The following is a 23,745-nucleotide window of genomic DNA, read 5'->3' on the forward strand; positions in this document are numbered from 1 at the left end:
TCATGTTTTGAAGGTTCTTGAGTTTACATACACAGTCTACTCAAAAAAAAAAAACAGGGAAGGGAAAGCCCATGCAAAACAAAAGCCTATTTTCCTCATAAAACACATGACTGAGAGCTGTGGCTTTCAGAAAAACCTCAAATCTACAAAATAAGATAAAAATCAATGACTGTTAGCATTCTCAATGCCTTTAAAGATAACAAGTCAAAGCATATAGGTTTCCTGGTTGGTTTTAGCAACATCATCCAAATCTATTCAGGTGTGTTGTATAAATACAGAGAATTTATGTTGTAAGGGTTCAGTTCTTCAGGACACTGAGTTTAAAAGCTTTCAATGCTAAGTGGAATAAAGTCAGAAACAGCTGAGCTGGGCAGGGATGGTAGACTACAGCTGGAGGTAATGTGAGAAAATGGAGACAGTCCATTTATAATTAATAATTTCTACACACTATTTTAATGATATTTTATAGGGGTAGGGGAAATCCTCCCAACTTCTTCATGAAATGGTTATTCCATTTTTCAACCAGATCTCATAAGTACAGCACCACAGATCTCATTCCCGCATTGAGGAATTTAGTTTCCTGGGATCACATTTGCTGTAGTATCTTTAGAGAGGACTTGGTTTTACTGCTTTGCTGGTGAGGAAGCCAGAGGATAGGTGGCATTTAGATCAGTGATGTAAAACAATGACCCGAGCTCACTGGCATTTCAAGCCCGAGACTCATGTACCTCCACTTGAGCATCATCCCAGTCATCCAGACGGACAGACTTCACTTTGCTGACTTGTGGAATGTTGCGATGGATTCCTGAACAATTCAAACAGATGAAGATCCCTAGGCTATGGGATGCCCAGTCCGGATCTGAAAGAAAAACAGAAAGAAAATTGCACTTGGCTGGTCTATTAAATTCAGCACGGGAGGCAGGAGAGGTGGCCAGGACAGGGGATGGCAGGGGAGGTAAGGAGTCACCAGGGCTGAGCTCCCTGGTTATAAAGGCATCAAGTAATAATACAAGAAAAAGGTTTATATTAGTTTAAATTAACAGTTATACCAGTTACACTAATAATTAACAGAACTGCAATCTCAACTGCAGCAGTTATTCACAGAAACCCAATACACAGACAACTGCATGTGCCCAAGAACCCCAGAAGTCAATCCACACTCACATGAAGAACAAAATGTCTACCCTTCACCAGCAAATCCCGCCCAATGAGCCCTGTGTGGAGCAAAACTCCCCTATAAATCAAGCAGCTCAGGGAAACCCTTATGCTGCTTCTCTGCTTTGACAGTTCTTACTTTATTTATTGTTTTTTACAGTGGAAATGCAGCACACAGACTTTCCTCCCACAGTCGTGGCTGCACGGTAGAAAAGGCCTCTGAGCCAGGAGGGTTTCCAGCCCTCGCCTTAATGGAAAAAAGGCTGCTGGTGGCAGCTCTGTGCTTTCTCTGAGCAAAACCACGCGCTGTTTACAGCCCTGAGCTGACGTCTCACACAAAGCACTTTAAACACACGTCCCTCGTCTCCAAATTCCTCCTCAGGAGAGCTGCTGCCAGCCACCAGAGGCAGTGCCCAAAACGCAGACACGAAGCGGCGGAGGGCAGGACGCATCCAGCGGCGTCTCTCATCACCAATAATACCAATACAGGCCTCTTTGTTTGAACCCGGACCAGCAAATGTCAGCGCCTGCCATTCCAGCTGCACCCCAGAAGAAAGAGCTCCCTGACAAGCCGCCAAGCCAGCCACAAAACCATCACACAACCGATGGCGGCTCCTCCGCCTCCTCCCTGTGGAGAACTGCTCCCAGCATGGGCCGCTCGCCTCATCCTCCCCACACCAGCACAGGCCTGGGGGCCGCCCAGGCCTAGGCCGCCACCGAACAATGAGGGCAGGCCTTGCTTCCTCACAAACCACCATCATTTGTTTATTTCCCCACAGTAATTTGCTGACCACTTGCTCCTCACGGAGCAGCAGTTATTTGTAACAGCAGGTGAACGCACGTTCTCCTCACACATGGGTACGGCCTGGCCGTGTCAGCGCAGCAGGGAGCAGGGTGGCGCGGGGCACCACAGCTCTTCTGGGTGGGCAGCCGAGGCCTGCTGCCAGCCCCTGCCTGTGAGGACAGCCACCAGACCCCAGCACACCATGGAGGGGACAAATCCAGTTCCCTGGTCGTGTTTAGCTATAAGTGAGCAGCCCCATGGGACGCAGCTAAGTGTCCACCCTGGAGAGGAGACCGAATTCCCAAGTTGCTGCAAGTCCCACAGAGCCAGCAGCCACATCACAGGGGACTAGCGGCCAGACATAAAGGTGTTTTTTAGTATTTCATGTGGCCTCCCATCCTCACACAGGACTCCAACCACTACAGTTCAAGCATGGCAAATAAAAAAAAGTGCAAGTCAACCTAAGCATACTGCGGCAGGAACCAAGCGCCACCAGCATCCAGCAATACCAGTGAGGGCAGAGGGTGCTCTGTGCCATCGGCCCAGATCCCTGGATGCTCACCTGGGGCCGACTCTCCTTCACATCACAAAAGAAGCACTCAGCAGACAGGCACCCCAATTACAATAGCTGCTGCCAGGTACTGAATTATAGGCTTACAACAAGAATCAACAATTATATACACTGCAGCACCACTGTCCCATGGCAGTCCAGGAGCTGCTTTACAAACCCAAAAGCTGGTTCAGTTGTAAGAAGAAACAAAAAAATAGGCAAAAAGGAGCACATGGAGCTCATCACAATCCCCATCCTCATCTCTAGCTGTGAGTTATAGGTCTACCCTCAAGCATAGTTCAACACAAAGCCTGCTGAAGTCACGCTGCAGCAAGCAGAGAGGGTCAAAATGGCCATGGTAAAGGTCTGATAGCAGAGAGGGATCAGGCATGAGGGATGGTGAGAGTGTCTGTGGGATGGGGTGACCACAGAGCAGCAAATGACAGCAGCAGTGAGGAAGAGGAGGTGGCAGTAGCAAAGTCTGTGAGTCAGGAGCTAGCGCAGTCAGCAGCACCATGTGCTCAGCCATGCTGCTACACAATAATCACACTTCAAGCCTTCCCAGAGCACTGATATCTGATTGCAGCAGCACCTGTCTCAGGGAAACATGTATCAAAGCATGCATTGGCTTCTGTGGGATTTAATCAGGAGCTTCAACACTTGTTTTACGTTAACAGTTTTATCTTAGGCACGTAGGTAGATTTCTTTATACTGTCTGCAGCTTCATGTTTCCAAGTCCTCTCAAAGAAGTAAGCCCTTCACCACCTGCACTGATGTGTGCTACGGGACTAGGAGACATCAGATATTCCTCAAGACAGGGGTGATGATCTGTTTCGGTGAAGGAACACCCTGTAAAAATATCCCTGGGCTCAGACAGAGGTGATGTCAGGTCTGAAGGACACTGAGCCAACTCATACCCAAGCCACATTTTTTCAACATGGGCTAACAGCACCTTAAGCAGTAAGCTTTATCCACAAATGGGGCCTTACGACATTCTCCTAACACCAACAGTATTTTCTTTAGGCCAGAATCTTAAACTTATATCCCTCCCACTCCACACAATATCAAGCCGTGTTTAATTAAGAAACCAAAAGCTGGGCTATACACAGGAGCCCATACGTGTGTTCACAAAAGAGATGGAGACCACACGGCCAGTGGTGTCAAGACCCAACTCTTAGAAGGGATAATCTCAGCTCATTCGATAAAACCACACCTGCCCCTTCCTCCTGGTCACCCTTCTTACAGCATTTCTTCTTTTACTCAGCTCTGAGCTCCGTTTCCACCAAACGGCAGCATCACACGCCGTGCACGTAGGGGAGCACCGCAGAAGAGCTGCACATTTAACTGCACTTACCGAACCTGACACCGGGCAGTTTGCGCTGCTGCTGTACATTAATAGCAACTTCCTGTTCATTGTTCTACGTGCTTTAACAATATATAACTCTTCAATCCAAAAATCACACAGCAAGGGGGATGTGGGGTAGGGGGGGTGGTGGTGTAAGAGCTGTACATCCTTGGCTCTTTGTGGCCTGCTTCCCTGCGAGAGCTGCAGCCCAGAACTACACAAATTTAACAATGGTTTTTAGCGCCAAAGAGAACCTTATGGAGAAGAGATCGAAAAGCCTCAGGAGTTGAGTAAGACCCCTCCAAAAAAATCGCTAAGTAGTGAAATCCCCCAAACCAACTGATATACTGAGGGAAATCTCTCCGAAGTGTAACTGGTAAAATAATCTATTAGCAAATTTCTAATTTTCTGAACAAGCTGGGGGGTTATGGTCCATGCAAGCCCCCAGGCTGGTGCATCCCTGTGACTCTGCGTCACTGCGCTGCCCCTGGGCAGGAAGGAGGGCGGAGGATTCCCTTTTCTCCATCTTCCGGAGGTCTCTGCAAAGGCCACTTCCCCCTCGCACTCATGCCCCACAGCCTGCCCCGCATGCTTGTGACACAGTTTTCAGAGAAATCCAGCTACAAAGCCACTGCACCCACAGATCTGCAGAAGCTGGTGGCAGATCCACAGGCAGCTGGCCAGGGTGTGCACCCAGTTCTGCAGGGATCCTTTTTTAAAGTCCTTCATAAAGCACGCAGCAGCTACAGCCTTCCCCAAAGCACATCACTGCTCCTCTGTCTTTGTTTCTGCTCTCCAGCACAAAAGACATGAAAAATCCTCAGCTCATGGCAGATAATGACAGAGATCTTCAATTTTGGCATGATAGCAGGCTTCAACACTTCAAATGACTGCACTAACATAGACTCTGAGACAAGACAACATTTTATCAAGCATCTGACTAAATCCACGTCTTTACACAACTGGGAAAGGAAGTTTGGGGAAGAACTGGTGGCACCTTTTAGGTTAAGGGAACTGACTTTCCCTGCTGCACAGCCAGTGGAGTGATGCTTCTGCAGAGCAGTGACCATCAGCAGACGTAGCATGAGCAGCAGCCAGCTGGAGTCTTTGCAGCCACCTGAAGATCACCTTGCTGCTACATACCTCAATGGCCAGAGCGCCCTGGACCCCTAGGGATTTCAGTAACTTTATTTAAGCCACTTCATTTGTTTTGATCCAGCAAATGCAGTCACTGCCACACACTCTTCACTCTTCCAGATTATGATATATTGCCATTTTGGTGCACTAGTCACCACTTGGGCCCTGCCCAAAAAAAGATGATTTTTTCTAAGCCTCCAGAGTGTCAAGCAAACAGCAGTGAAGCCTAATGAAAACTCTCTGCCGTTCCTAAGTTCCACACAAATGACTTTATTCCATTATGCCAAGCCAAAAGGAATAAAGACTAACAAGGAACAAAGGGAACATTAAACCAAATGAAGTCTTTTAAGTGCAGAAAGTCTCTTATCCTTCAGCATCACTGCTCCAGAATGACCAATGCTTGCTCTAGAAAACTTCACTGCACAAAGCAGTAGAGATTTTTGGTCACTTGTAAATAGATTATAATGACTTTAAAAATAAAAACATGATGCAACTTCATTTAAAAACAATAAATAGATAAAGCTAAACTAAAGTCAAGATAAGGACATTGGCGTGACATTTTCATATCTTGTTCATCTGAAAGGGAAGGCAAAGTCAGAGATTAGAGAAGCATCCAAAGCAAAACTGAAACACTTGGGCAACACAGCTAAATTCAGAAATTAACTTCCCCGACCAGCCTCCTGGGGCCACAAGGCCCAGGAAAACCCAGCATACAGCAAATGAACTCTGCAGCTTCAACTCAACGTTACTAAGTGTAAGAATGGCCCACAGAGGAAAAAACTAGGGCTGAACCCCCAAAAATAATAAACGAGAACCGAGATAAGATAATTTATACAAACCAAAAGGAGAGTAGAGAAGACTGGAGGTGGGATGGCAGTGGCACATATTTTTTTCAACCAATCTTTCCAGTACCCTGGCTATAAAAACAAGGTTCCACTTTGAAAAGCCCTAAATGCCATCAACCTGAGTAAAACCCACATGAAGTAGAGAAGTAATAGGCTCAAAATAGAGCAAGAACTGAGTCACAAAATTCACCCACATGTCCCCTCTCCACCTTTTGCCTTAAGCTAGTTATTGCACCAGTGCTGACCAAGACAAACATCCGCAAGAACGTGGCCAACGCACTGCAGCGCCCCAGAAACGCATCCTCCAGCTCACGCCACTGGCTCCAGCACGCGAACGACAGCCTGGGCCATAAGCTGTGGGGCTGCATCCCAGCTACACTGGCTGAGCTGGAGCCAGTCTTTTACTGGGATGGAGCTTCCACACGTATTTCTGACCTCCTTCCCCAGTTTGAGGTGATAAAAACTTATCAGAGGGGAGAAGAGAACCTCTGCTGGTAGGCAAAACCTCTTTTTACCCTGCACAAGAAAGGTAACTTGTGCCCTGTGATAGGAGATGTAATCACTGGTGTAAGTTTTAGTGCAGTCAACGCAAGCAAAGCCCGTTCTGCTTGCCACTCGGCTGCTGTTGATTTGCTAAATACCACAGTCAGGAGAAGCCCATGTTCAGCACTGAAGTTCTGTTGCTATTTACTTTGGGAAAGGATTAGGAGGTTAATAAACAGGCCCTGGCCATGCATGTTTAAAAATAACAATAAAAGACATTAAAACTGAAGCCAAACAGCCTCCCACCAACACTCCTCGTTAAGTAGGAACATTTTTCAGTGAAGGCACTAAAGTTGCCAAGGTCTTTTGATTCAGCTGTCAGGTCTCAGCAGCCCCCTCTGCTTGCTGCCTGCAACCCACAGCACTGCTGCAAGCCTGGGCATCGGGAAAGGACAGATAGCACCGTCACGTTACACATCCTTTGTCTGAAAATGTTCCCTTTCCCTGCAGAACGTGGCTAAATACAATGGCCACAGGACTTTTTTTCCCCCCTTCTTTCCCTCCACTCTGTTTATGCCAAGGGAGAAGAGCTGGCAAATTCCTGGGAAGAAAAAGAACTCTTTAAGTTGGAGGACAATGGAGGTGCGGGAACAAGTTTCCACTTTTAGCTTGAAAATGAAAAGACCGTTTCACGCCATTAGAGCAGCAAAGCTCTGGAACAGCTTTCCAGTGGGAGGTGGTGGGGGCAAAAAGAGAGAATGAGCTCCACGGCAGAGCCCCATCGCTCCACGGAGGGGATGAGAAGATGTCACTGCAGATGACAGTACGAGACAGGACCCGATGACTCAGTCACCTGCCTTCCAAATCTGTGTTTTTAGGACTGGGGAGCGGATACGGGATGGAGAGGCTTGAGATCAGATCTTCTCAGTGCCCTCCTTAACCCACGACAAATCAAGCCATGCCTGGCACTTGTGTGTTTTCCTAGAATCACCGCCCTTATTTCATGAAAGCAAGGGATTGGAAAAGCTTCACCTGCTTTAGAAACAAGATGATGCTGGGGCTGCAGGAAGGTGTTTATAACCCCCGCAGCTGCACACCACCCACCCTCAGGCTTTTATATATACCACTACACCAAAATACCAAATCCACTCAGTTTTGCAGCACAAAAGCCCTCTGATATAAGGCTCCCCTCTATCACTCACCCTCTGTTCCTTCTGTTTCACCCTACCTGAGCCCCATGCACAGAAAGGCTGATGTTTCCCTTACTCCTTCCAGGGTCCAGGTCCCCAATAATCCAACCCAAATAAGAAAGATGAAAATAATAATTAAAAAAGGGAGAGGAAAAAAAAGCCACGTCAACTACTGTAGGGTTTAAACTGCAGGATACTTTGATGGGATTTCCACTTCTGTCATCAGAGCCTCACTGTCCCCCACAATGTAAAATGACTCTCGCTCAGTGGAAACACAACGGTAAGTTACAGAAAAATGGAGTAAAGGGAGAAATACTCAAGGTCTTGTTATGCCCTGAGATAACCATCGCTCTCGTGACGTGTGGAAAGATTGCCTGAGACAAAGAATCGTTTAGGGGGGAAAAAAAGCACTGAACTGCCACAGTAGTCTTGAAGAAAAAAAGATTATTCTAATAGATTGAGAGCCATTACACACCAGCAATTCAGAGCAATCGCTCAGTTTGCACTTAAGGCTGCATTTACCATGCTGTCTTCATTGTGAAAGCACGTCTTTAAACCCACCAAAACAAACATGGCGCAAAACGACATCTGGGACCCCGACTTCAACGCAGGAGAGCGTAAGGGCAGGGCACCCCACGTCCCGTAACAACCCTACTGCTGTGGCTCCTACCCCACAGTTCAGTTTCAAAGATGTGGCTAATGCAATCTCACTACTCGTTACAGATGGATGACACTTCTGCAACTGATTATTTTTTTTTTAATTCAGAAACACCTTTCACTGAAAATTAAGGTTCTGGAAAGCAGCAATTAGTAAAAAAAAAAAAAAAAAAAAAAAACAACTACGAAATCTTAAAATAAAACAAGAACTGCAAGTGTGAAATGTAGCCACAGTGATTTTTTTTTTTTTTTGGCCACGCCGTCTCTGCTTCAGCATCCTTCCTGCATTCCCAGCTGTCACGGCCAGAGCACAGTAAGCCTGTTCCCCCTACCTGAGACATGTCCTCAAAATCTCGTCTGGGAGAACGCTACGGAAGCTCTGCTTTTGCGTAAGAGATTTTCCTGCCAGCCCACACACTGGTCCTGGGGAAGACAGAGAGCATAGATCTGACCTTCCCGAGCATCAGATTCAACGCCCCTCAAGACTTACCCCACAAGTAGCCTTGGTTCTAGGACTTGGCCACTTAAATCGTCCTCAGCTCAGATGATCTAAAGTGGCAAATTCTGGCCCAGAGCCAGGCAATCATGAGGTTTTGCCTGGAGCTCACCAGCGATCCAGCTAGGTGACGACCCTGCAGAGGACAAAGCTCCTTCCACAGCCTAGGAGAAAAGGTGCTGCCTCCCTGACGTTCCCTCTCCATCCTGGGGGTTGATTTTTTGCATGGTCACAGCTTAGTCACAACGGTGCCCAGCTCCAAGCAATTCTGCATCAGGAACTCGCGGTTTTGTTACATGAGCCTACAATGCCTGGGACGAGCCCTCACTCCAGGGCTGTGGCTACTGTTCTGGCACCTGGGTGAGGCTCAGGAACAAAAGACAAACCCTTTTTTAACAGCAGGGAGGGAGAAACTTCCACTGACTCGTAGATTTCTGAAACAAACATTTCCAAGAGCAAAAGAAAACCCAGCTCGTTTCCAAATACATGAATTAAACTGACTAACAAAGAATTTTCACCTGGTTTATTTCTAACCCATCCCATTCTTTGTTATCCGTATCCCTGAGCTAAATGGCTACCTCTCATCATGGCTCCCGAGCCACCTCAGGATTTCAGGGAAGGAACACACCCACCTGGAAGCAATCATGACTAACCAGGGATCCTGACCTTTCGCTTCCCCGCAGGTGCACCAGATCAGCAGCATGACGACATGTAGGAGCACAGAAGTACTACGTGCTTTTGCATCTCCTGTTCGTTCTCCACCCTCCTCTTCTTTCATTCTCACTTTATTTTCTCTGCTTTGGTACTTTTCTGTCTCTAGCTGTCCACCCGGTGCCAGCTCTCACCTTTCTCTCTGTGCGTCCCACTTCTCAGCCAAGACCACGCTTACACCCCATTCTGGAGGCTCTCCAGCCACCTGTCCCACATTACCTCCTACCCACACTCAGAAAGCCCTGGCCTGCCTCACCTGCCCAGGACGAGCAACCGGACCCAGCCTGAATATTTCACATACTACCTACAGACACAAGTTATGCATCTTATATTAAATAACCCAGGGCACCTCATATTTATTGTCCCTTCTGAGCACACAAGCACATTACAGCACCAGTACTAGCTCTAGTACTATTTGCCAGAGGTACCGAAGCACAGCGATAATTAAAGAAATTGGGTTTCAGAACAGAGGTCCAGTCCCAGGGAAGTAATGCTGTGACAGTTCAAAGCGGCTGAATGATGTTAATGTAGCACACCTCGTGTTACAAAAGACACTGGCCCACATTCGCCTCTCCAAGTTTCACCAAGATATCTCTGCACGCAAGTGTCACCAAAAGCAAAACACATCTTTGTTGTTTTACCAGCCCATTTAGTCTTTAACAACAACCACGCTTCCCCAGCATGAGCTATTTCACTGACCTACAGCTTCACCCCTATTCTGCTGATGCTGAGAAACTTCCCATTTTGCGGAGGGGCTTCATATCACACGCAGGGCAAGGAAGAATTATCCCATTGAGCCAAAGTGTCCTCCGGGAAGGGACAATTTAGGGAGCCACTTATTTGGCGAGCCCGAGCTGTGCTCAGCACGACACCCAAGAGGGGGGCTGCTACAGCAGATGGGTGGGAGCAGGGCAGGCAGCGCGGCACGGCGCAGCACTGCAAAGCAGTTCACACCATGCAGAAAGTTCTTTGTCCTCTCCAGCCACAACGCGTCTGAAAGTGTGCTGCAGCTTCCTGAGATGCAGGCTGGGGACCTGAAACCACTGGTGACGGTGGGAGCTGAATGGTGGTATCCAAGAGAGCTTGGAATCCCATAGAAATCAGCATCAGTAATTCAGCTGAAGCAGGATTTATTTTTATTATTTTTTTGCCTATGGAGTGATGGAGGTTGAAAGGACATCCCATCCCTACACCTCTCTGAGCCACCCTGCCCAACCTAACGCACGTTTAGCTGTTACCATGCAGCGACTAAAATACATAACGATTTAAAAAAAAAAAAGAGGCCGGGGAAGGCGAATTCACCTGCTCCGCGATTTCCAAGCCCCTTCTCCCGGGCAGGTCCCGCAGCCCCCAGCTTTACCGAGCCCAGCGGAGGGGGGGGCACTGCGGGCAAAGGCTGCTGCTGTGCGGGAGCGGCGATGTCTCTGCTCCCCCCGCCCCGGTTGCGTGTGTACGGGTGGGTGGGGGTCTGCAAGACCCCAAAGCAGGGGCTCGGAGCCCCCCCCAGCCCCCCCGTGCCCTTACCGGGTGCGGTGCAGTCGGCGCACGCCGCGTTGCCCGGCCGCTGGAGCAGCTCGCCCAGCGCCTTCCTGCTCCTCTCCTTCGCCATGGGGGGGCTGCGGAGGCTGGGGAGGGGGGGGGGAGGCTCCGCCGAGGCTTCTTTTAGGCGAGCTTCATGGCGAGGGGCTGCCGGGGCTGCTGCTGCTGCTCCATGCGGCCCCGAGCGAGGGGCAGGCCGGCGGCTCCCAGCCCCCGGGAGGCTCCAGCCTCTCCGCGCCCCGCAGCCTCCTCGCCCGGGCACGGAGCCGGGTCCGCCTCCCGCCTCTCCCCCTTCGCCGAGCCGCTCGCCCGCGACCTCCAGCGGCCGCTCGCCGTCGGGGCTCCGCGCCCCAACCCCGCCCGCACCCCGCCGCCTCCCCCCCCGGGTCCCCATCTCGGCCGCCCTCCGGCTCCGGAGGAATTTGGGGTCCCCCACCCCACCCCAGGGGGTTCCCGGAGTCCTGCCCTTCGCTGCTTGAGCGCAGCTGGGGTTCTCCCGGCTGCGCTGCTCTCCAGAAGGACATCGCCACCTTTTTCCTCTCCGTGTATCTCAGGACCACCCGCTGAGTGCCCCCCCACACCTTGCACCCCAGTCCTCGGTGCCCAGGGAGTGCTGGGGTGAGGGCATCCCAACGCCACCTGGGGCGGGGGCACCACGGCTGTGCTGAGATCAAGGACTGCCCCCCCTGCTGCATCTCACCTGGCCTACGGGCAAACGCTCCCGGCCCCCATTTTGCCACTAAGGGTAACTGAAGGCGGTGATGGGGGAAATCTGCCAAGAGGAGGGGTTCAGGGCTGTGGCTGGAGAAAGACCCCTGCAGGATCCATCCTCTCAAACACAGGCTGCAGGCAGCTGTTAGGCTGCTTTGACTTATTCGTGGTAAATGCAGCTCTGGTTATAGAAAGGGTTTGGGTTTTGTGGAGCGAGCCCCGCATTCAAACTGTCCATCTCTGCTCCCTCGAGCAGAGCAGGGCACCCCCTGCACAGCCCCGCTCCTGCCATTTGTGCTGCCCGCAGGGCTGAAGGCAGCTCCTGGAACCCTTCCACCCCGAACCACCACCTCGATCCTGCCAAGGTACGCGGATGTGAGCAGGGCGGCAGGTCCCAGAGAACACTTTGTGCAAAGAAACCAGCATACACCCTTACGTACGGGCAAAACCACGGCCTGATACCTTTACAATGCCCCCGTTGTCTGGAATACATTTTCCTAACTGACCTTTGCATTTGTGCCATCAGGCGAGCGGCCGTAACCGAGTTAATTTCTGATTGTTCCGCGCTGACGTCAGGCTGCTCCTCGCTGGCTGTGCGGCGCTACGCGCTGCGCTGCCGCTTGCTGCCTGTACACGTGTAGGCTGATGACATCTGGAAACTTGTTCCCATGCTAACCAAAGGCGTAATCCCACACAGAGTCCTTTTGTTGAGGTTTTTCAGCCGCAGCAAGCAGCTGGTGTGCCCAGAGGCGACCTTGCCTTCACCCTCCCAGCCCGTAATACTAACCTGGAGCAGCGCTGCTGCTAACACCTGCCAGGGACTTACACCAGTCCAACTGGCTCCAGCACAGAATCACAGCCCTAATCCTCCAAAACCCTGTTATATTCCAATTTGTGGGACTACCGCTTGGTGTAAATGCTTACAGGAGCAGAGCTCTACCGAAATCCAAGCCAGGAGGTGAGGTTTTCATTTGCACTTCAGCCCCAGTCCTCCGGCATTTCCAGCACAGGCACTTGCTGAATCCCTCACACAGCAGCCGGGATGCTGCAAGTCATTATGAACTTACCAGGGGCAGGGGCTGGGAGGGAGACTGGTTTTAAAGTCTCTGTTTAGCTTTCCATTAAGTCTTATTGATTCTCTTAATTTTTTGTTCTCTTGGTTGCTAGGCAATCCCTCTCTGCGTGCTGGAAACCAGGGCTGCAGACAGAAATTTATATCTTGTAATAAAATCAAATATAACAGAGCCTGTTGTCAGCGATGAGAAGGGAGCGGTTCATAAAGGACAGGCTGAGCAGTGGAGGTGCAGAGCAGGGCCGGCATGAACCAAGCCACGGCCATCTGCAGCATCCAAGGCCCCAAACAATGCCCAATTCCCCCGGCACAAACACAACAGTGTGAATCCTGTTTCGGACCTGCAGCTGGGAACCAAACAGCACAGGTGGGTAGAGGGGGCATGGAGAGGGAGAAAAGTTGGAACAGGACCAAACCAGCCAGGATGGAGGAGAAACTTTTGTTTAGTTGGAAATCAAGGGCTTGATTCAATCTCACATACCAGTACATTTCCAGCAGTCTGCGGTGGTGGCAGCAGGCTCCTGGGAGGCTGGTGGCATCTCAGCTCAGGCAGGTCCACGTCAGACTGCTCCTGTAGGATCCAGCAGCTCACCCGAGCTTTTCCCCATGCTCTCCCTGTGGATACGATTTGTCAGGGAGTGCTCAATGAATTTGCTCCCAGTGCTTACACAGCCCCTGGCCATACCCTCCAGAGACCAATTGTCACTGCCAGTACATCGTCTCGTTCAGGCGGTTTCTGGCTCTCCACTGCTGAATGGCTTCTTAAGTCTGATATCATTTTTATACACACATATACGTATATTCACACAAATACACACATATTTGTGTGTAAAATGTCTGTTTATAAACACCCACACTTTTAGCTCGGCTTTTCTAAGTTGCAAGGTTGTTGTCTTAGAAACAGACGTTATTAATGGCATCTCTCAAGGTGCTGAGCATGGTGGCAGCCAGGGCAGCCTCTAGAAATGCTGAACCGTGAGGGCAGGGGAAAGGATGCTCAAGAATTCCCAGACACCTTTACATCATCTTTGTGGTGACACCCTGAAAATTCACTAACTATCCCCAAATTACCTTCTCCTTGCCCCTCTGTATCAGCTTTCACCCTGGGATTGCTCGGTTTTGTTACCAGAGAGCTGTTTACACTGGCATTCAGATAATTTTGCAGCCTCAGCCCTGAATCTGTGAAATCAATGCCACAATCACGCGAACACAAGGATATTAAACTCAGTCCCTTACACGACCTGGGAGCGCATTCACAGTGCAACGTGGGGAAACATTAAAAATTCTTGTGCGAACAGCAGACCCTAACAGAAATATCAATAATTCATGCCACTGCAACCGCATTCAAGCAAAACTCTGGAGCAGCAGATACACCAGCCCGGGTCCCTCACGCTTCCTCGACACTACAGCAGAGGTTGTAGCAGTGTCTGCTCTTGCAGCTGGAGGTTGTGTGAACAAGCCATAGCACTGACCACTCCCACGTTAAAGCAGCTAGTTTCAGTTGCACTATGGTTTCCTGTTCAAAAGAAAAAAGGAGAAAAAAATCCTTTTTTTTTAAATAATAATAATAGAGTTAAATCAAGAGTGGCTACACCTGGGGGGGAGGAATGCCATGCAACACTGAGCTCAGACCAGGTCAATTAAAAATCCTTGAACTGAAAATCTGATAGCAACACCAACTTTCTCTGATTTTGACCAAATTGCTTTATGGTTCCTGTGGTCTTTTCTCCTTGTGTAAGACCAGGAAAAGCACGCTCCCTCTTTGAGATGTACTGATCACATGGAAGAGGAGAACGCAAAGGAAAATTACGTGAGGCTGCCCAAATACCAGACCTAAGCCCTACATCTGCAGAGCTGCTCTGCACCTGCTCCAGCCCCAAAGAGGAAAAGGCATCCTGCAGCTCTAAATGCGCCTCGCTGTGGAGTGATTTGCAGATCAGGGTTTCACCACATTTGCATAGTGGCCAACTCTGCTGCAAAGCCCAGCGGTACTGACAGGAAAAGAAGCCTGCTACTCCCATCATTTACTGGCTGTGCACACCAGACCACTGAGCTCGTCATCAAGGGAGAAAAATACAGGGAAAGAGGACAGGAAGGAGTTGCAGAGCACAATTTGTCTGCTGATTTACTTAGACACCATTTTTCAGGCTTCTGTGAGAGCCACTGATCACAAACCAGCCAATTTGTTCCTGCCCTGCATCCGTGACTACGCCCCAGAGCTGCGACCTGCTCTCGCAACCGTGCCGCCGCAGGAAGGAAAGTTACCCCAACCACTTTTCTCAGCCTGTCCGTCACATGCTCAGGCCCTTTCTGTTTCTTCCCCCAGTGTGACAGTGCTCGTCCCTCTGCCTGGGCTCGCTGCAGAAATGGGCAGGTTTGGGAATCGTTATACAGAAGGGCAAGTTCCTCACCAGGGTCACATGGGCTGCTCCGTCCGCTGACGGGTGGCTGGGAGCCAGGAGACATCCTGGAGAGCAGCTGGGTACTTGCTACCTTCAGGATGTCAGGTGTTTGCATCTGTCTGCTGCACAGAGGGAAATCTGAACACAAGAAAAAACGCACTGCAAATATCCCTTCGCTCTTTCATACAACATGAAATAGGACACCAAGGGGCAGCTGGGGGAATGGGCTCCACAGCAGCTACCATGCACCTGACGGGAGCTGTGCTGCCTGATGATGCTCTCAGAGAAGATGAAATTAGATCAATGAAGTCAATAATTCACCTATGCCCCTGTTACACCACTGCTTTTAGCGTGATTCCTGATTTACAGGAATTAGAAGACTTAGGTCTGGGGAACCAGATGGAGAAAGCCATCGCGCACGTGAAGAGATTCGCACATCAGGGTACCAGCTCCTCCACGAAAAGCCAGCGCGATCAGTCAGAGCTGGCCATCATCAATTCAACCTGAATCAGGGACACGTTGGACGTGCGAACCGCAGGGCAAACACTCATCATGGAAATTGCTTTTGCCCAATTCCAATAACTTAATCTCTCCCTGGCTCGAATGGCTCATCCTTCCAGGAACAGCTTGGAGACGTTCAAGCAGCAGACTGCACTGCACGATGTCCCATCGCAGGGTGGAGACTGAAGTGGCCAAGGCAGCTCCTGTGTCCTCTGGGGGACTGGGAGGTGCTCCCGCCAGGGACCCAGTGCAAAGAGGATGACGGAGAAGCTATCGGCAGGACTGTGGGACAGAGAGAGAGGAGCTGAAGCCCAGCACAGCACTTCTGGCCTGGAAGTCCCTGCAACAGAGCCAGAGTCGTCAGAAAGAAGCCAAGCCATCTTAGAAGGGCACAGAGGAAAAGAGGAAACTGGGCGCAGTTACAGCCCCCAGAAGCCCGTCTCGTATCACGGGCTGCTGCCTTCAGCTGCCCCTCCAGCTCAGACAGCTGAGACCACATCACTTTCTGCAATATTGTTCAGCTGTGATTTGAATAAAGCATTAGGTGGAAACAAAGCTGTGGTTTTTCTCTAGAAAGAGATTAGAAATGATTGCCTGGAGGAAGCTGCCGAACAGCTGGAGCTGGTAATTGAGCCTCCCCCCAATTAACTTTGTCCATAGAAAGTTGAAGACCATGTCCTAACCTTCCTCTAGCTGCTGATGGGATCGTTTGGATGTCACTGCATGCCTCGTAACAGCTCCCACAACATCAGGATACAGAGCATGCTGTTCACTTATTTGTTTATTTCAGTATGCTTTGCCAAGGAAAAATCAGCAAAGAATTAATTAACAGCAATTATTTCTAGCAACAACAGAGCAGCCCTGCTCCAGAAGCCATGAAAACAACATCATGAGACCCCTGTGGCTGAAAAGCCTTTATAAACAGGTGCAAAAATAAACAATTTTATAGCAGGCTATAAAAAGAGCCCAAGCCAGGTTGGGGAATGGGAGGGGAGAGAGTGACAGAACAGCCATTTCGGTGGCTGAGTCAAAGCAGCTGCCCAGGTGACTTCTGTGAAAGAGCTTTAATAACCAAGCCAGCCCTGAGCAGCAGCAGCAGCCTGATTCAAAGAACCAGCAGGGCCGGGTTATTGCTGCAGCAGAGGGTTTGCTGTACCAGTCACTTTGTGCTATTAGCGCTGCTAACGTGATTTACAGTCTAAGCCAGTCCAACCCATTAGAGCTGTGATCTCAAGTACTAGCCAGCTCCACTTTCAATGATAAACATCACCCCCCCGCCTATTATTTGCTAAAGTAAGCCAAAATAAAGCCATCAATTCAGACATCTCTGTTCCAATGAGCCCTTCTACCTGGCACCACCACACCTGCAAGTCTCCTGGAGTGAATGCTGAAGGGAAGGAGGGAGATGTTCCAGACTCTCTCTCATTTTTCACCCACCTGGTTCTTTTTCAGCAGCCAGCGAGCTCAGCATTTGACCCTTTGACAGAGCTCACGCACCCCGTATCACCAAAGCTGTGCAGTGACCTGCTGCTGGTTACATCTTTGTCCTGCACGCAGACGGCCCTGCCGACCATCTCCCCACATGAGGAGGCCAGGATGCATCTCTTCCCAGGAGTTCACCTCCAAGCAGGTGGCAGCGGACACTCGCTTTTCCACTGGATCCTGCAACACAGTTTGGAGAGGTAGGAACCGAATGGAAACCCCAGTCTCACCTGTGCATTCACACCGTTACCTGCGCATGCAGAATATTAACGCCTGATCTATGCCATTGCTTGCACACTCTCACACAGATCCCAGTCTGGCACACAGCTACCTCTGAACCAGGCACAAATTTGAATGCACAGAGAGAAGGGGCAGACTTATGCTGCCAGGCTATGGGCGCACACGGATGCTGCCTTAGCAAGCATTCTCAGTATGCACACACACGCGGGGGACGCACCAAAGAGCAGGCAGAGCCCTGCCTGTCCAACAACACATGCTCTGGTACACATGGGTCGCAGCATGGGTGGCAAGCACAAGGGGTTAAGGACAGCCCGCTAAATACTTGGTCAAAGTCCGCACAGCGTGACCTCCCCATCCAAAATATGGAACAAAAACATGGGGAGGCAACTGCAGCAATGCCAGCAGCCAACCTTATCCCCACCGTGAGATTCCCAATTTGGTACCTGGTCGCAGGGATGTGAAAGCTCATTTAGCAATGTTTTGACTTTTTTTTTTCTCCTGCTTGGTTCAGCATCCTGTTACCAGCCAGTTTCTTGGCACTGATCTGATCTGCAGCTTCTGTGCAATTCCCGAGTAGCAGTAGCAGGACTTTTTCTCCATTTAGGTCTGTCTGCTTGAAAACAGCCTGCTTTCCTCCGTGCAGTGAAGTGCTATTGACCATCTAGCAAGCCATGTTACCATGGGCTTGTCGTCAGAGCAACCCAGAGGGAAAAGCCCCCTGTAGATTGCCAGCAAATTGCTCCTCTAAGCTCACGGGAGATTTGCTGTTTCCTGCGAATGAAACCCTGGCTCTTCACCAGCAGGTCTGTGGGAGCAGGATCTCACCACATAAACCAACAGCTCCACTACCACCTCTCTCAGAGAAGAAATGAAAGAATTTGAGAGTGCAGACTGGGCTAGAGGAGATAATCCATGCAGGAGGCTTAATTTTTGTGTGGTGTCCACAAATCTCGCCTCTCCTAAAGAAAGGCGGGGTTTGGCATTAGATTCTGCTGAGCACTCACAAGATCTGAAGCAGGCTGCAGCCCACAGCATCACAACAAATCCTCAGCACAGTGCTGGTGTCCCAGATTCTGCGGGGCTACCAATCTGCTGCTTGTCCTGAGGAGAGATTCAGTGCCTCCTAAGCTTGCTGAAACCCAGAACACAGTTTGATAACAGAGAAATGCAAATTGAGCAACCAAAACCGGGCCTGACTGCCTTGAGAGCACCTTTCCATGTGACTTGCTTCCCACATGCCCTTCCTGATTAGCAGCTTTGCAAGCGAGATTAGAACCAGGTGCATTAACAGGTTCTTGCTGGGCAGAGCTTGCTAGCATTGAGGACACCTGAAATCCTCCAGAAATCAGAGCTGTCAGTTCCTGGAAAATTACTAGAATAGACAAAGAGCTCACTCATCCAAGGGGCTGCAGAAGCAGCCCCCACTGCCTGCTTTTTAAAATTATTGAGATGAAGTTAAAAGTTTGAGCCGTTCTGGGCATTCTCCTTTTCTTCACCACCCTGCTCTCTTTTTGCAAGGCTACTTTCCATCACTGCTCCTGGAAGAGTTTGTCATAACCCATAAGGACCTGAGCAGAAGAGCATCTGCAGCACTGGTTTAAGGCACCGCTCACTACCAGCCAGCAGAACACGCAGCCAGAAGGACCACCACATCCCTCCCACGTCAGTGGGAACTTGCCTTCTCTGTGTGGAAGCCGGGAAAGACTGCTCGTGCAGATAGCTACACGTCCCACCAGACCAGGGAAGTGTGGAATGGCACAGGCTGGATTCAGCCCACCAGATTTTAGGCACCTGAGCTGTTTCATGCTCACAGAGGTAACTGGGGGCTTGCCTGGGCTGTATGGTGAATGCTGGCCTTGTCTGGGGTGTCTTCCATCCAGCCAAGCCCGGCAGGAATCAGCAAACATGAGAGACTGATGCAGCTGCTAATGTAAATCCCCAAATCTCCTGGAATAAGGGGAATAATCTAGTGGTGAAACAGCCTTTGCAGTCCTAGAGAGTGAACACAAACATTAGAGTCTGTAGGGAGAGCCATAAAAAACCTGTATTATCGTTGGTACCAGGAAATAAAAACTGCATCAAGGTCTATCAAGTCCTCTACACACACACACGTTGAACTTCTGGGTGACTTTCTATGAAGCTCCTATTTCTAGCAGTGATCACTTTTGCGTTTCAAGCCATATGGCACCATCATTCCAGAAGGAAAGCATTTTGTCTTGAAATCTGCTAGCTAGAAAATCTGCTGCATCCTGACAGAAGTGCAGCATTGCCAGATACTCACAGGGGAAAAAAAAGTCATTAAAAGAAATAAAGAACCGGGTTAAGATTGATCAGACATCCAACATTCACTGAAACACCCAGGAAGGGGAAAATGACCCTTGCATGTACCTTCCCCAAAGTGTTTTTGTTCTCCTAATCGATGAACTTCGATTTCTGTGGGAAACCTGATACAACATAGCCACGTTCCCAAATTTAGCAGGAGAATCTACTGCAGAAGGGATCTCCTCCAGGCAGAACAGTAACCAACACCCTTTGGGGTCACTGGTTGTGCTAGAAATTACTGTATTCCCACCTGCTGGCAGAATCATTCCATGCCCAGGAATCACCGAGACGTCTACAGGCACGCTGCTCTCCAGTGGAACTGGCACACCCAAGGCACTTTTCAGAGCACACAGCATGAAGCGATGCCACAGACGCTTTTCACACAGGGAAAAAAAATCCTTCTTTCATAGTCTGCCTACAGAATTTCCTCATCCTTAACTGCCTCCGTGCAATGCCCCAGCAGCTTAGTGCTGCCTCCCAGAGCTCTCTGGGCCTGCTTGGAGCAGAGTGAGATAACAGGGTGCAAATGTAGGTGCTCCAACCTACCTCCCGCAGGTAGCAGTGGTTAAGCGGAGCCTCCAAAAGCGGCAGTAAGTGAAAGGCTAATTTGATTGCTGCCGCAAAAGGCGATTAGTCACCAGCAAAGGTCAGCAAATCTGTGGTCACCAAAGGAAACCAAGCGGACAATCACTCACTGCAAGCGTAATGCCCAGCTGCAAGGAATTTGGGGCCTTGGAGCAGGCAGCACAACCTGAGAATGCTTTGGAAGGGGACTGGGGAGGACCAAAGGTGAAGGTCAGCCGGCTGCACCCACTGCCTGCCCACAGCTCCGTGCTGACAGGTACAGCCCTTCTGCTGCGCTTGGCATCCCGCTGCCAGGGAGCAGGTGCAGCAACAGCACGGTAACAACCCTTCCCTACCACAGCAGCACCACCTCATCGTGCTTGTACGCAGGACTTTGGACCATGGCTCGTTTCCAGCACAACCACAGGAGGCTCTCTTTGTATAGGCTTTTTTTTTTTTTTAAAGGAACTCGCAGAGCCTTGGAAATGTTTATTAAACCCTTTCTTCCTTGTTCTGCAATTCATTGCCATTGTTTGGAGATACACCTAAAGCTCAAGGTCTCCCAGGAAGACGTAAGGAGGGCTGGCTTGCAGCAATGTTCTCTTTCTGTAAATAACTGCAGCGATCAAGGTTAAACTCTGTGGTTGAATTGATTCTAATCTGAACAAAGAAAGGCAGTATGTGCTCTAAGTGCCAACACGCAAAGCTCTGCTGACCTGGAGCCCTCTGGGGATTCCCTGGGACACGATCCCAAGCAGCAGAGTGCCTCCTTATTGTGTGAGGTGGTTTGGCTGAAAAAGAGCTACAGGAAAGACTATTACAGCCCCCTCACTTATTGATTTCTATTGTTGTGTTAGCAGCTCACAGAGATCTTCACGGCAAGATAGTCAACGCCTCCTCCTGCTCTGGGCTCTCCCTTCCACACCTGTACAACTACAACCAGACCGGCAGTTTGTACATTAAGCCGAGAAGAATCTCGTTTTGCAGCTGTTTGCATTTCTCCAAGTCCCAGGGTCTGTCAGCAGGGGGTGCTTCACGGCAGCCTTTGGCAGGCAGCACTGGTGCAGGCAGGGACGTTCACCCACTTCTCGTGAAGATGAATGCACTTGTGTGGGCCTTACCTTGCTCCTGGTACCACACGTAGCACAGCAGCTCGTTAACTCCAAACAGCTACATAAAGAAATCAGCTCCCAAACAACGCTGCCTACCCTGTACCACACACGCCTGAGCCTCAGCTCACCGTTTCCAGAATAAACTTACCCGGCCCGGTGTCAGCTTCTGGAGAGCTTCCTCCTTGGTACGGGAACAGGAAAACTTACCTACAAACGTACGACTTTCCTTTGGCTTAAAACACTGCTGTCACTTAAAAGAACAAACCTGGATCCCACAAGCAAAGCTAAAATAAACAGGTTTTAGTGAAAGGTTTTAATTAATGACCCGTGTGTTGGCAGGAATAAATTAAAGAGCATTCCGGGAACTTCTTCCAAATGACTCCGGTGTTGCAGGCACATGTCCCCAGAGCAAGTTGGAATTGTTTGACCCCAGGCTGTGCACTGATTAATGACCTGTTTTTCCATCGCTTCTTAGTTGCATTAGATCTCAATCAAGACCAACTGATAGCCCCCTCCTGCTTTGAACTTGTCACACAATTCCACTGAACACATTATCTTCTCCAGTTAATGCCCTACAGCTAGAAAATACGTGTCTCTGTCAGCTCCCTGAGTTTTCAGCTATCCGCTCACAGCCCTTGGTCTCGTCCTGGTGCAAAAGGGCCAGCGCCATGAAGCTGACTCACCGTGCTGGGAGATGGGATGAAATCTACTCGTGGATCTACACAGGGCAATGTTTTCTTCAGAGTGGTGAAAGGTGCAAAATTCCCACCCCGGTGTTCCCCGTCAGGATGGCAATTACTACTTCTGTAGTTATTTTGCGAAGGATGTAGCACGCTCTGCCCGTTTTGGTGGCTCAGCAGCAGTCAGCCCGTGCTACGTGCAGTCCTGCTGGCTACATCACCAGGACACTACGGGAAGGCTCCAGGCCTACAAGCAGCACCCAGCACTGTTGGGTTTGGCATGGCACGCAGTTTTGGGGAACTACCTTTGTTCCCACAAGCCCTCCTGCAATGGGTCCAAAACTGAGGCCTTGGACACTATTAAAAAAAAAAAAAAGAGGCTCCTCTCTCAGCACGTCATCTCAGTTCATTCAAACAGCAGCTATCACTCCAGCTCAGCAGCCGAAATTCAGTCAGACAAGACTTGAGAAACATTACCCCTCTTACTCTGCAGTAACCTGGACGACAGCATCAACTTTCCCAGGAAAAACCTGGGCTGAAATTGTGAAGTAACTGTTGGGTCACATCAGCGTGCAGAGCGACACAGAGAGATGTAACGACCACTGAGAACACCCTGAATGACTCCACCACCACTGGTGGGTTTTCAATCCCTTGTAGGTATAAACGTCACTTCATAATAATTAAGGAGCATGGAAGCGTGAAATTTGATTTCTTTCTTCTGAAGATGCAGGAGATTATTTTAATAATTCTTACTCAGTATCACCAACAGAAAGCTCTTGTTCAGTGGTTTAATATAAAGCCTTTTAATATCTGTTTCAGCAATAAAATCTCTGCTTTCTATAAATGTACTAATCTCACCAGAAGATACAATTTAAACAGTGGAATGAAGCAGAATAAAAATATGCAGCAGGGACCGAACATTCTTTTCAAATGGGGACCTGCTCTGAACTATCTGTAGTCTGTTCAACCAGATCAGACCCAAGCAACAATTTAAATCTCATCTCCACCCCTCAATATGAAGAGCAGAAAACATTCCTTCACCCTTTCCTGGATGTCTAGGAACACAGAGATGCAGAGAGAGGAGCAGAACCAAAAAGAGTAGAAACAGAGCATAGGAATGGCAGGATGGATCAAACAGACGACACCAAATAAAGGAGAGCGTAAAACTGCCTTGGCAAACCGTGTGCGCATCCCTGTCTGCAGGCCCTGCCCCTAAACCTTGCTGTTGGGAGAGCAAGATACAGAAAGAAATGATTTGATGGGTTTAAAACAAACAAACAAAAAGGGTGTGGTCTGGAAAGACAGGGAAAATACATCCAGAAGATTTGTGAATGTACTGACTGCCTGAAACACATTTCCAGGGGAGCTAACAGGCCAAGTTATTTTGGCCTAAACTCAGTATCAATTAAGAAAGACTCATTTGCATTAAAAATAGTATTAGCTCTGATAATTTATGGTAAATGGTACAAACACCTTCAAGGGATCTCAAAGCCATACTCAGATGTGATTTAAAATCTACCGTACAGGCTGGTGCATCGCATTCTCAAAGTAAGGGCTGCACCTATGTGTTTTGGAATGAAATACTCTATTTCCTAGATAAATAGCTTCAATCTATTTAAGATTTTTTGTTTGGTTTTGACATAACTCATGTTTTTAAAAGAAAAAGTCCAGCCACGTTTATAAGTACAACTCACGTTTACTTCGAAGACTAATAAGCATCATTGCCATCTGCACTCCGATGACCGACGGATGTGAAAAAGCATACGG

General features: G+C 49.4%; 1 protein-coding gene across 6 annotated transcripts in view; it reads right to left on the minus strand.

The window, feature by feature from the left end:
- The window catches only part of ADAP1 (ArfGAP with dual PH domains 1), a 70,218-nt gene extending 46,801 nt beyond the window's left edge, over window positions 1-23,417 (minus strand). The window contains exons 1-4 of one of the 6 annotated variants that reach the window (XM_080556719.1): window positions 18,305-23,417; window positions 17,016-17,240; window positions 13,157-13,290; window positions 729-859 (exon numbers count right to left, since the gene is read on the minus strand). In XM_080556719.1, the coding sequence (XP_080412845.1) occupies window positions 729-859; window positions 13,157-13,214 (189 nt within the window). In that variant the 5' untranslated portion in view covers window positions 13,215-13,290; window positions 17,016-17,240; window positions 18,305-23,417. Of the gene's footprint in view, window positions 1-728; window positions 860-8,478; window positions 8,500-8,636; window positions 9,558-10,877; window positions 11,223-13,156; window positions 14,080-17,015 lie in introns of those variants that run through there. The other 5 variants (XM_080556717.1, XM_080556718.1, XM_080556716.1 and 2 more) reach the window with 5 other exon arrangements.
- Window positions 23,418-23,745: the final 328 nt, after the last annotated feature.

This window comes from Anser brachyrhynchus, assembly GCF_964034855.1.
Source record: "Anser brachyrhynchus genome assembly, chromosome: 15".
NCBI classification, from domain to species: domain Eukaryota; kingdom Metazoa; phylum Chordata; class Aves; order Anseriformes; family Anatidae; genus Anser; species Anser brachyrhynchus.